Below are 12,375 nucleotides of genomic sequence, written 5' to 3' on the forward strand. Positions count from 1 at the left end.
TGGTAGATAAATATCTGGCCCAAGAGCAATAGGAGGCTTAGACAGTACCAAGAGCTTCCCTTCAAATACTCACTACATACTCACAGCCGTTGCCCACCTTTCTTCTATGATCAGTGACTCTAAGACTCGTTGCCATGGCTTGGTGATTATCCTGTACTGTTAGGAATACCTTGCTGTTTGCTCACCACCAGCAGGTCTAATTTTTTTTCTCTAGCCACGTTCTTTTTTTGCACCTATTTTAGAGAAGCTCACTGTCTGAATTTAGTTGGCTACATTGCCACTACCTGGTAAACCAATGTTTTCTGCAGTTCCTGTACAGCCATTCTAACCAGTCTTAAAGCAGGTTCAATAATAAGGACTTGAGGACAAGCATATATTAAAACAGATTGATGTTGCCCACAAAATAAATCAGAGGAAACTTTCTTCCTACCTAGGAAACTATCAGGAGCCATATACTTGTCACAATAAGAGAATCTAGCTGGAATCTTTTGTTTTTTGTTTTTTTGTTTTTTTTTTTTTGGTAGAAAGACACAGCTCTTCTGCTCAATTGGTTACACTGACACAACTTGCAAATTCAAGGCCTCCTACACTTAGATGACATACATGCACTTGTGAGCTTACATCTCTTCTACTTCTGTCCATTTCATTTTAAATTGTCATTGAGCTGCTTTGAACCATAACGCCATTAGCCTGTGTTCAGTTCTCATGTAGACAGCACTGGTCAGGTCAAAGCAGTCAACAACAAGGACTCCATGAGGTTCCCATCTTCTACTTTCCTGTTCCCTGCTAAGTTCATAGGTTAAGTATATTCACTTCATTATTTCCTGTAACTACTTTTTAATCTGTCTCGAGCATTAGAAATGTGTTGTGGTCATTCATATAAAAATTTATCTGAATGTCAACATGAGTCTTTGAAGAGCTCTTTTGGCTCCTGCTTCGGGACATAGTTACTGTTTCTACAACATACCACTTTCATCTCACTGCAGTTGATAGGAAAAACAAATGCACTTAACAGATATTTCATAAACAGTCTCCAGATTGTCACTTTTTCCCAACATTTTCCAGTTGACTGTTATTACAAGATTCATGTAAGTCACCAGCAAGCAGTGCAGTCCCTTTTTCTGCTCATCATGTTCCGACTGATGGCGTGAGCTGTCAGACTGTAAACTCAGAGTTGTCAAACAGCTACAATTTGTGGATTTAGTAAAACAACTTAGCATTCCTTTGAACAAACTACTTGAGAGATATATTCAGTGGAATTTAAGGTCTGGAAAAGCCTGTGCAGTTTTCTAGTTAGAACAGGATCAGTATAGAACCACTCAAATGTCAGTAAAGCAAGCTTTGGTCCAAATCAGAGAGAGTGCCATTAGAGATGGCCTTGTATTTCAAGAATGAATTTCCACTGAGACTTTGGTATCTGAGACTAACAACATAACCATTTTAAGGATTTGGTTTTTTAGACACCTATTAGGATCACTTAGACACTTACTTGCTAGAACTTGACTACTTTTTGGTAGGCCAAATCACAGCTAGAAACATTTGCCCCTTAAGGTAAAATAAGACAAAACTCACAAGATACGGTTCATCAGAAAGCACAGTTTTTGCCAGCTTCTGGAGCTGATCATCAAGGTATTTTCCATATCTCCCCATTGTTTTCACAAGTGTTACATCCATTTGACTTGCTGTAAAATATTTCTATGCTATTTATATGAAGCAATATTTTCAAAATTGCAGTCCACCTCCAGTTGTTTCCTGTTCCTCCTTTGATTAACTGTAGTCTGAGTTTATATTTAGTACATATATACGCACACATGACTTGATGGTGTAACATCAAGGTTTCATCTGTATGAGTTAGGAACCGAGCACACCACTTGCATGTGGATTACATACAGATGGTCTCCTACAAGAAGAGAAAATGGTTAAACAATACCACTCTGCTGTGTATTCTACACAAAGCACACGTTACAGGCTTTAGTGCGGATAAATACTGTCAAGATTATGTCTCAGAGCTGTTGCCTTATGGCAGTCTCCAGCTAACTCCGGTGGAGTTACAGTAACGCACCAACCTATGACATGAAACACACAAAGAAAGCTTTAGAGATCTTTAAAGAAACCTACAGTCACTTTTTGGTACAAAATACTTTTTGACTTGAAGATCTAATATCTGATGTCAATTCCAACCACTGGTTTTACTGGGAGCTCAGCTTAGGCAACAGCAAGTGCTTTTATAAACCTCACCCTAAAGTTACGCATCCTGTTAGCATGTATAGGCAACCTCTTGTTTAGAAGCAGCCAAGTCCTCTCCATGCCGAGACTCGGTAGGACATAAAATTCCACATCTGGTGAATAAAGCTTTCTATGGTCAGCTGAAGACTTCTAACATCAAAAATTCCAGAGGACTGATATGAAAGGCTAATGGGACTGAATTCAATTGACTATGTATTACAGAGATGCAGCACTCAAGCACACATCCAGACAGATAGACATGCTCTTTGCAGCAGCACTAAGCAGATACAGGGTTCTAGCAAACACTAATTTTCAGTGGACATAACATTCAAAATTATTCTTTTTACACTGCATGAATTGTGTGCGTGTATCACTTTCTGCAAGACTATCTCTGGCCATTCTGGAAGCACTACTATGTAACACGATCACATACAGAGACTCTATTGAAAATTAGGTGCCTGCACAGCCCAAATAATGCATAAAACAGTGGACAAAAGACAGCACTGAGTAGATTGCTGTTATTAGCTGCCTCATATTTCAGGCTATTTACCTGCCCAAAGCGGAAAAAGCAGATGCTGTGGCAGAGCTCACTGAGCAGCATTTCGTAAAGCAAACCTGCCCCCACAAGACAGCTGCTACATGAGAGGTGCAAACCCGGCACAAGGGCCTTCATTGTGCTGCGTCCCATCCCGCGGAGGTCGCCTGATAACAAAGTCCTTTGAAAGGCAGCACTCTTCCATAGCACGCAAGGGAAAAAAGAAACAGCCCTGAGAGAGAAGCTGGCAACGCTTCCTCAAGTTTACAGACAGAAAGGCTTTCAGGGAGAATTATAGAAGAACTAGAGGAGAATTACAGCCCAGGTATGGGGACGAGCAAGGAAGAGGAGGCAACAGAGCTGAGTAAGGTAATGTTTAAGGAGAAATGCATGCAATAGCTGTAAGGAAAACCCCAGGCAGCAGCCGCCATTACGTGAGGCCAAGATTATCATGCCCAAGTACAGCTGATTCCTCTTTGTTCAGTTAAAAGCTGTAAGATTCAAGACTAAGAACACAGCACAACTCTGACTGTACTCTTGAGATAGCAAACATAAGTAGCCCTTCTCCTTTGCATGTGAGGGACTGAGGTACTTTTTTTCCCCTCTCCCCTCCCCCCATAACACCTCTCTGAATTTCTCTTCCTCTACCATTTATATTTAAATACTTTAAAACCTTGTAAAAAAAGTTACTGTATTGTACAACTTAGGGTCATTAATATATTTTTGCCCTGGAAACTTAGGAAACGATGTTTGCATAGGCAAGTGACATCTTCAGTAACATCCGCTATAGCCACTCTATGGTGTACACACATCACACACAACTGAACCTGATGAGAAAAAACTCCAGCATAAAATAGTTTTGCCCTGTGCTCTTCCCCCTCCCTCGTATCTTGCCAAATACCTTTGATTTCTTGAATCACCTAACAATTAACAGCATCGCTAAGCCATGACACTCATTACCTTCCACAAATTCTGCAAATGCTCATTTTACCAGAAAGCTTTCCCTGGTTTTCGTTGTAAATAAGTTCAGTCTTCTCCTGTGTGTGTTCTCCAAAAGCCAGTAACATTTTCAAATCTCCAAAAAAATAAAGATTCTTACACCATTGTGTGAAAATACACGTGGCCAACTTCACAATTCATGCACCAACAGTATTTGAAAGCTTCATTCCCAATCACGGACCAGCCTAACGTTCACATTCCATTTTTTCTAAGAAGCTTAAAATGAAAAAACTTTTCTTCTTTTCACACTCCACTTTTCAAAATATTTATTGGTGTTTGCACAAGGCCTCTAAAGTCCTCAGGTTTCATTTGTGGAGCACTTTACAGCACATTCAGAGGACACAGCACAAGCCAATATATAGTGTTCAAGCCTGTTTCTTCATCCCCGTAATGGAAGGGAAAATTTCTCTCCTTTTCCCCCTCCCCTCTCTCGGATAAAGCTGATAGTTTTACAAGGCACATTTTATGTTACATAAATGCTTTACTTGACAATTTTATAAAGGGCTACAAAGCATTGAAAACTGGAAGTGAAATGTGTGGGGAGCTGAGATGACACATTAGTCTTTCAACTTTGGGGATGCTATTTTAAATTCTGCCCTAAGTCACAAGTAAAAATGCATTTTTCCTCTTTTTTCAAATAATAAATAGGCTGTGCCACTTGGTACAATTGGCACTTCTCATTTGAGAAAGAAATGCTGGAATAAAAGCCTAAGTTATCTAAGGTCGAGATTACATTGCAGCTGTCAACTGTGGGAAACATATAGCATAGCAGCTCTATGAATTCACAGACTCAATTACCCAGACAAACCACCAGCCCCACTCTCACTAGCACCCTGTCACTTAAAACAAAGTTAGTCATGATTTATTCTCATGGGACTTGCCTTAAAGTCTATTTAGGAAGTTATGATTAGCCTTGCATGCAGCAGTCTCCTTGCTTGCTGGTGTAAACAATAACACTGTGTAAAAAGGACCATAACGGGACAAACCAAGTGCCCATCTAGCCCAGCACTCGTGACTGATGGTATACACCGGTTTCTTCAGCTCTTTCCTTAAGCATCCCCAGGACAACATAGAGCAATGCTTCCCCCAGCTTCCAGGTGTTTGGGCAATGCTCAACAGGCCCAGCAGACAAGTGTAGACAGATTCTGGGGGCATCCTGGGGGGACCGAGCAATAGAAAGCTCAGGTCCTTTCCCTGAGTGCAGCAGAAGTTGATCAGAAGTTACATAACAGGAATTTAAAAAAATATTTTCCAGGAACTAAGCATTTGAGGATTTCCTTAGAAAAGAAGCAAGAACAGATGTACACACTGACTATAGTCAAAAAGCATCCCAAAGTCTAGAAAATTCAGTTCTACAAGATGCTTAGATATTTACAGTTTTCCTCCATCGCCATTTCAATGACGTCACCGTTTCATCAATGACAACTATACATCACAGCACTGCCAAATCCCTTTGCAACTTTTTCCTTAAAGAAAATTCCCTAGCTCCTTCTGAGAAAGATGACAAATTCATCAACATGCAGTTAAGAAAACATCCAGTTGCCATCAAAGCTCTTATCCTGAGTGCAGACCAAAGCTATAATTTCCAGCAGAGGTCAGGACTGAAGGCAGGAAAGAGCGTTTAGATGCTCCACTGACCAAAATAAATGTCACTGAAAATTCCTCCCTGGAAAACAGTAGATAATCAATAGAATACTAAATTGTCACTTCTGCAACTATTGTTTGAAGACAGATGGGTTGTTAAATGAGCATGGTAACCTCAAAATGATTCCTAATTTATGTGACGATTATAAAGTGCTGGATTTGTAATTACTGTTTTCCTTGATGCACACATGCAACTCAAATTAGCATTAATAGAAGTTATATGTATACATGGAGGAAAAAAACCCACTCCCATTATAGCTCTTATACTCCTCAAAAATTAATGAGGGTATTTTTTGTCACTCAACATTTATGGAATATCCCTGCACAGTATCATTAAAAGATTTAAAGATATAGTAAATGAGCATTTAGAAAGAACAGCTGGAAGTTCCTCTAATCATACTTGGGGAAACAACAAACACACAAACAAAAAACCCCAGTCTGCTCCAAGATCTCACATTCAGTCATTCCAGACATAGCACTTCGCAAGACCACGCAGCGCTCAGCAACAACTGCTTGAAACAGAGCGACAGCACGACCGGCGGCTACTGCAGCTCAGATCAATATGGTGTAAGAGCACTATCAAAACTGAGTGTCACTAGATAAAAACTATTTCTTGCTTTCTCATTTGATAATGAAAAACTAGCATTATAGCAGCACAAAAAAAAAAAAAAGAAAAAAAAAAAAAAGAAACAAACTCAAGACAGTGTCAGGTCAAGAGCAGGGCTCAAGCAAATTCTTAAAAACAGCTCTGCTTCTGCTGTTCACCAGATCAGTGATGGGGAGGTAAAACAGTCTACTTTCATAAAGATATGACATAGTATTTTAAAACCAGTAACAGTCAAGCTTTTAACAATAATTTTCATTCTCATCGGCACGATGCATCTAATGAGAGTGCTCTTCACATGTTTTTGCAGCTTGATACGTTGAAAATTAAGGGCATATAAAAGCTGAGGGGGAACAGAATTTGGGTGTGCTGTATGAACTTACCTTTCTCTGATTGATCATCTGGAGTTTGGTTGCCTAATGCTAACCCACAGCCCTATAATTTGCTATCAGCTTCACTGTCATTACCAAGCACTGCAAACAATTACTTTTACTAAAAAAGCCAATTCAAAGCTTCCCTTTCTGGGTGGAAGAGCCATACTCCCATAGCTGTTATTAAAATCATCGCTATTTTTATTCCATGCGAGTGACTGACAAAATATCTGTTTCCCCTGGAAATTGCTGCAAAGCTGGAGGAGTCATTTTAACAGGACACCCATGTCTATTCACAAAGATAAATCCTTTATTTAGTAATAATTATCTATACACAGATGAACAACAAGAGTCAGGCTAAGAAGTCTTCCAGCAGATGTTTATACAATGTGGTTTTAAACTAGCCTTTCTTTTTGAAACATCTATCATCTTACTGTACAATGTATATTTTACATTTCCATCCTCAAAAGAAACTTGAGCATAATTTAAAATCTGAATTTTAAGAGATGTATGCAACTACTAATCCATATAACAGCACTGCTGAGAGTAAACTGAGAGATTATCTGCAAGTAGCAAGTTATGAATTTCCATTTTTGAAAACCAAAACCAACCTGCCAAAAACCTCAAACCACAAGTTTGCTAACTTGGAGGTTAGAATAACCAAACAAAGCCTGATTCGTGTCTTCACACTCTGTGCTCAGTAAGTTCTTGCATGGGAATTAAAATTAAATTCTGCAAGTTTGGAGTCAATAGATGAATATGCAGTGCAAGAACCAATCATTTTTCTGTCCACTTTTCAGACATGCACATTTCCTTTAAAAAAAGGAGAGAATGAGAGGAAAAAACAAAGGGCTTTTTGACTCCGAACTGGCAAACAGTGATTTTATAATGGTAGTAGGTGACTTTAATTTTGAAAAACAACCTGCTACAAATCCAGCAAAATTCCAAAAATATGAAAAGCTGCTGTTTAGAAAAGTGATGTGCTGGATTACAGAAGAGCAGAATTACCAAGATCCACAGAGGCTGTCAGAGAGCTTCAAAATAAATCGATTTTCTGTAACAAACTACATCTTTTTAAAGAGATGCCATATATATTGTCTCAAGACTCAGTGCAATACAGATCTTATCCGAGCCTCCAAAGCTGTGACTCTCCCAGTCAGCAAGTGTCATAAATGTCTGCTTAAAATAGTGATTTTGGAGTCATGGCATAAGAATTAAAAAAAAAAAAAAAAGGAAAAGTTTTATCTTCTTGTAACCAAAAAAGTCAAAGTATTGCGTCTACTTCCTTGAGATGCTTGCTCACAAGCAAAACATAACACTAAGTATTTTGCTCTTGCATCTGTTTGATAGAATAGCGGGAGGTTGTGGCAGCAGAGAATCCTGCTCATCTGCAACTCTTCAGCTGTGCAACTTTTTCTGGTTTTCTAGGAAGCTTTTCCCACTTAATTTGGGAAGGTGGTGGGGGGGAACCAAAAGAAAGCAAAAATCTTTTTGCTATCATCAGTACAGAAGTCTTCCCCCCTCCCATTTACCATGTGCTGCTGCTAAATTTACAATTGTTAGGTGTATTTTTTGTAACCCGTGCCTCAAAAAGCAGTTAGCTAAGCACAGAGCACATTCGAATAAAGCCATGAACAAGTCAGGAATGTTTATCTAGCAACTCTATGGCACAAGAACTTCTCAGTCATCTCCCAGAAGTCACTGCAATTCTTTAAAATAAATATTCTACTGTATCATGAGCCTTCTTTTTAGAAAATGCCTTTAAGAGTTGCTTCCCATCACTCAGTTTGCATAAAGCTGGACAAAGCTGCAGCATACAGATTGGCTTAAAAAAAAAAAATGGCAGAGCTAGACAACAGTCTTACAGCCATATCAAACCCTTTACAGATTTAACTGAACTTCGATCATTACTGATATTTACCATCTGAAAATGCTCCCTTCTCCCACACCTCTTGGAGTACTTGCAAAATCTGTCCTCAGTGATTAAATACATCAGCTTTGTATAATCACTTACTCATCTGAACACTTCCTCCCCTCCACAAACACAAACAAATTTGGCATAAAAATGGCTCGTGGTTTCAGAGTACTTAAAGAGGCCGTAATGCTAGTTTTCGTTCTCTCTTTAGACAGTCACTGGAATTTCAAAGCCCTGTCACGTTGGAGGCGAAAAACTTCACGGAGGGGAAAAAACAAAACAAAAAAACCCCCTAACCTTCTCCATCTTTCAGACTAGTCACATCTCTAAAACTTGTGCCAAAGGAAAAAGGTGTTCAAGATTGAAACACTACTATTTACAGCCTTTGTACATTATCTGCCACATGCAACAGTAGACAAATTATTTAATTCCAAAACTAGCTCTTGGGGGAGGAATGGTGTTTGGTTTTTGTTAGTTACAATATAGGAAAGGGAAAAGCTTCAACTATTGCTAACTGTTTCTGGCAGTTCAGAGGTAACTGCACCTTTATAATCTACCATCTTGCTATTACAAATTAAAAAAAGGAGACACTTGCTAAAAATAAAAGGAAGATGGTAAATTAAAATAATTCTGGACTGCCACTACATTAACAAGGCTTTACTTTGCTTCTATGCTCCAAGGATGAAAGCAAAAGTCTTCGCATTTGATGTTATTGTTAAAATATTTTTTTCCTGAGGATTAATAACATTTTATTTTCTTGCATCATTTTAATAATGAGAAAACAAATGGCTAGCAGAAAAGATAAAGGTTTAACTTCCTTTAAGTTACTGTTGCTGTATTCAGCTGTAGAGAAAGCTATAACAAAAAAAAAAAAAAAAAAAAAAAAAAAAAAAAAAACAGAACAAAACAAGAAGCAAACAAAAACCCCACCAACCAACAGTATTTGCAGCTAAGTTTCCAAAAGCACCAAATTCGGTACTTTGCTAGTGCCCTCACTGAGACATCTTGCACCTGATTTATAAACATAACTTCAACAGTGTAATTATACTGTTATAATTCCCCAGAAAAATGTTATTTTTAAACATCAAGAAAAAGATGTCCTTTTTCTTATTAAAAATATATATATATCTCAAATGAGGAATTATAGCAGCATAACTACTGATAAACAGACATGGGAAATCTCCCTGGAGAGGTCAGGCCTAAACATACAATCCTCTGGTGTCCTGCAAATCACAGAAATTAAGGTTTCTTGATACTGAAGAAATTTTGTCTACTGAAGTAGTGAGATCATTGGAGCAATATTATCCAGGTTGATTTCTCATACATTAACGACATAATATAAATTTATGGTAGTCTTTATTGAATCTTAATTGCTCCCCAAGACCATGACTGAAATCAAGGTGAGTGCGTTCTGCTTTGACTTCTACTTTGAAGCAGATGTTGCGGATACAGAATTCTGAACTCTGATTTTTTCATTTAAGAGAAAGCTTCCAATTCTTAATATTTACACATTTTGTACATTTTCTGTAAAGTCACACTGTTTAATTTCAGATTTTTATCAGCTCTTAGAACTTCTAGTTCTTTTAAGAGGATACTAATGCACTTCCTGGATAGTCCAATGTGAAAGGTGCTTTGGAGCAGTGAGATGGATTATTTCAATACTTAGTTTGCTACTAGAAGCCTCCAATATTTTGTTGGGGCTCTTCTTAAGTTTCAGAAGGAAGAAAGTTTCACACCAGAGCACCCCTGAAGAATTTAAATTGCATCTTCCTCACTAGGAGACAAGTTCATATTAGCCCAACTACAATTAAAACATGACTTCTTTATCAGCCATTAATGATGAAAAATAATGTAAACTGAACACAAATCTGTTTACAATTTAATGATCCATCTGAAGCAACTACCAGGAGAATTTACCAATACCTAAAAACTGCCATAAAATATACTGTTAGTTAGAAGTAATTTTAAAGGTTTTTTTGAAAAAGCTCAGCTCTTGCAAATGCTATTGAATACCAGGGATTTGTAAAGATGTAGAAATAAGACTTCTTTGGTTGAAGTTATGTTCCTCTGAGAAACAGTAAAAACCAAAAACTGCAAAACCCAGGAAGTTTTTGAATCATGAGTTAAAAACAAGAGCTGTGCTTCACTGCAACATTGTGCATTTTTAACCTGTTATAGAAGATTAATCCAGGATCATACTTAGCAAGAACAGTTTCCACAGCCTTTCACGCTATTGATAATTTCTTCTTGTAGTTTCTTCCTTTCCTCCTCTTTGGACATCTGATTGTTTCTCTCTTCCCATTTCTGATTGTTACTGCTATTTCGCATTTTGCTGCTCTGTGTGTGCCACATCTCATAATAGAGATTGCTCGGGCTTGCAAGGAGGTCTGCATGTCTACCACGTTCAGCAACTTTACCCTGTAAGAGAAGTGGAAGAAGTCAGCAGTCAATATTACCAGATCTTCAGGAATATTAGCACTGCCAAAATATGGGCCACAGCTTTACAGTGTGGCTCACACCAATTCTGAGCTAGGAGAAGGCTGGGGCAGCAAAGGACAGACTGAACGCACGGAGCATTGCTTTTTGGGTTATGCTGCATGCGGAAAACAAGACACTGTATTCTTAAACTTTTGTAAATAGGAGCACAGACTCCTCTTCTCAACCTGGACAAAATTTAAAGCCTACCAACATGAAAAGTTTTACTATTTAAACTGGAAGTGCTATTTAAGATAAATGTAGAAATTCTTACGGACAGCAAGGCGTTAAACTACTAGTGCAAAAGGCACATGGATGTACCAAGACAAACATGTATTTATCTCTGCTTGATAAGAAACATACTTAAGCTACACCAAAAGAAGCTGAAAGAAGAGAGCACACACAAAGGGATTTGTGGCAGTTAAGCCAAAAACATTTAAAGTCAGATTCTAAAAGCAATTAATGTAAGTCGCATTTTCAGAAGGGGCCTCAGTTGCTTCTGTCATTAGATGCCATCATGAAAACCAAGCAAGCAGTTCAGTTCATCTGTGCTCTCTGTTTTGAAAGAGCAATGCTGATTTACTGACTGTCATACTGTGGAAAGGGGAAGGAAGAAGAAAAGGGGAGAACCCAAACCCTCTGGACAGCCAGACAACACCATTCTCAAAACAGAGGCTCCTATCTTTTTCATTTGAGAGAGACGTTTACATCCACTGACTTCAATTTAAAATCATTTATTCATTCTCTACCTATTCTTTCTTTTGAGAAAAGATAATATTATATAGACAACTACACAGATTTTGTATTAGTTCCAAATTCTGATCTACAATTAAATCTACCTCCTTGTGACAGCCGCTGATGAACATACTGGGAAACAAAATTGGGTCTTGTCACTTTTATTAGTAGTCGTGCTGGTGGAATCTTAACAAATACGTAGTTGGCCAACATAACTGCAGAATTGATTTAAAAACGCTAAGTGGTTAATTTAGAGAGTTCACTGCAGTGGAGACTAGGCTTATGAATTAAACTATTTTTATAACTTTCACAGTTGCCAGAAATTTAACTTCTCTGTTCAGCTTTGCAGCATTAAAATCAATATTGTTAATACAGTATTTGTTTACTCAATTATTCTGATTTTACCTAGGCAAAGGTGTTGAAATTGCAATGCAATATTTAACATCACTGAGTCACAAAACAGTCACAATTTCCTTGCCTCTTTTCCATTGCTGATCCTCATTTAACTGGTTGCTAACACAGCACTCATCAAGCTGGGACGACAAGAGGCAACTTTCTGCCACGCAAATGTCAGCGATGCCTCACGAAGCAGTCAGACACCAAAAAGCGATGCACCATGCTGCCTCGCTCACTCACAATCTCTTTTACACTCAAACCATTCAGGAAAGTGAGCACTCTAGCTGTTTTACAGCTTTAGGTTGTGTTTTTATTTTTAACAGTTACACTGTAACACAAAACACACTCCTAGTAAACTGTGAAAACTTGCATCAAAAACAAAACAAAAAACCACAGATTGCCTTATAACATGTTAAAAAACATTTGCAAGATGTTGTAACATGCAGTTACATAAAGGATACACCTTAGGAAATGA

General features: G+C 38.1%; 1 protein-coding gene across 1 annotated transcript in view; it reads right to left on the reverse strand.

The window, feature by feature from the left end:
- Window positions 1–6,667: 6,667 nt before the first annotated feature.
- Window positions 6,668–12,375, reverse strand: part of ABCB7 (ATP binding cassette subfamily B member 7) — a 46,418-nt gene continuing 40,710 nt past the window's right edge. Inside the window, exon 16 of the mRNA XM_064518107.1 lies at window positions 6,668–10,712. Coding sequence (XP_064374177.1) covers window positions 10,494–10,712 — 219 coding nt within the window. The 3' untranslated portion in view covers window positions 6,668–10,493. The remainder of the gene's footprint in view (window positions 10,713–12,375) is intronic.

The sequence above is a fragment of the Dromaius novaehollandiae genome, chromosome 11 (assembly GCF_036370855.1).
Source record: "Dromaius novaehollandiae isolate bDroNov1 chromosome 11, bDroNov1.hap1, whole genome shotgun sequence".
In the NCBI taxonomy this organism is placed as follows: Eukaryota; Metazoa; Chordata; class Aves; order Casuariiformes; family Dromaiidae; genus Dromaius; species Dromaius novaehollandiae.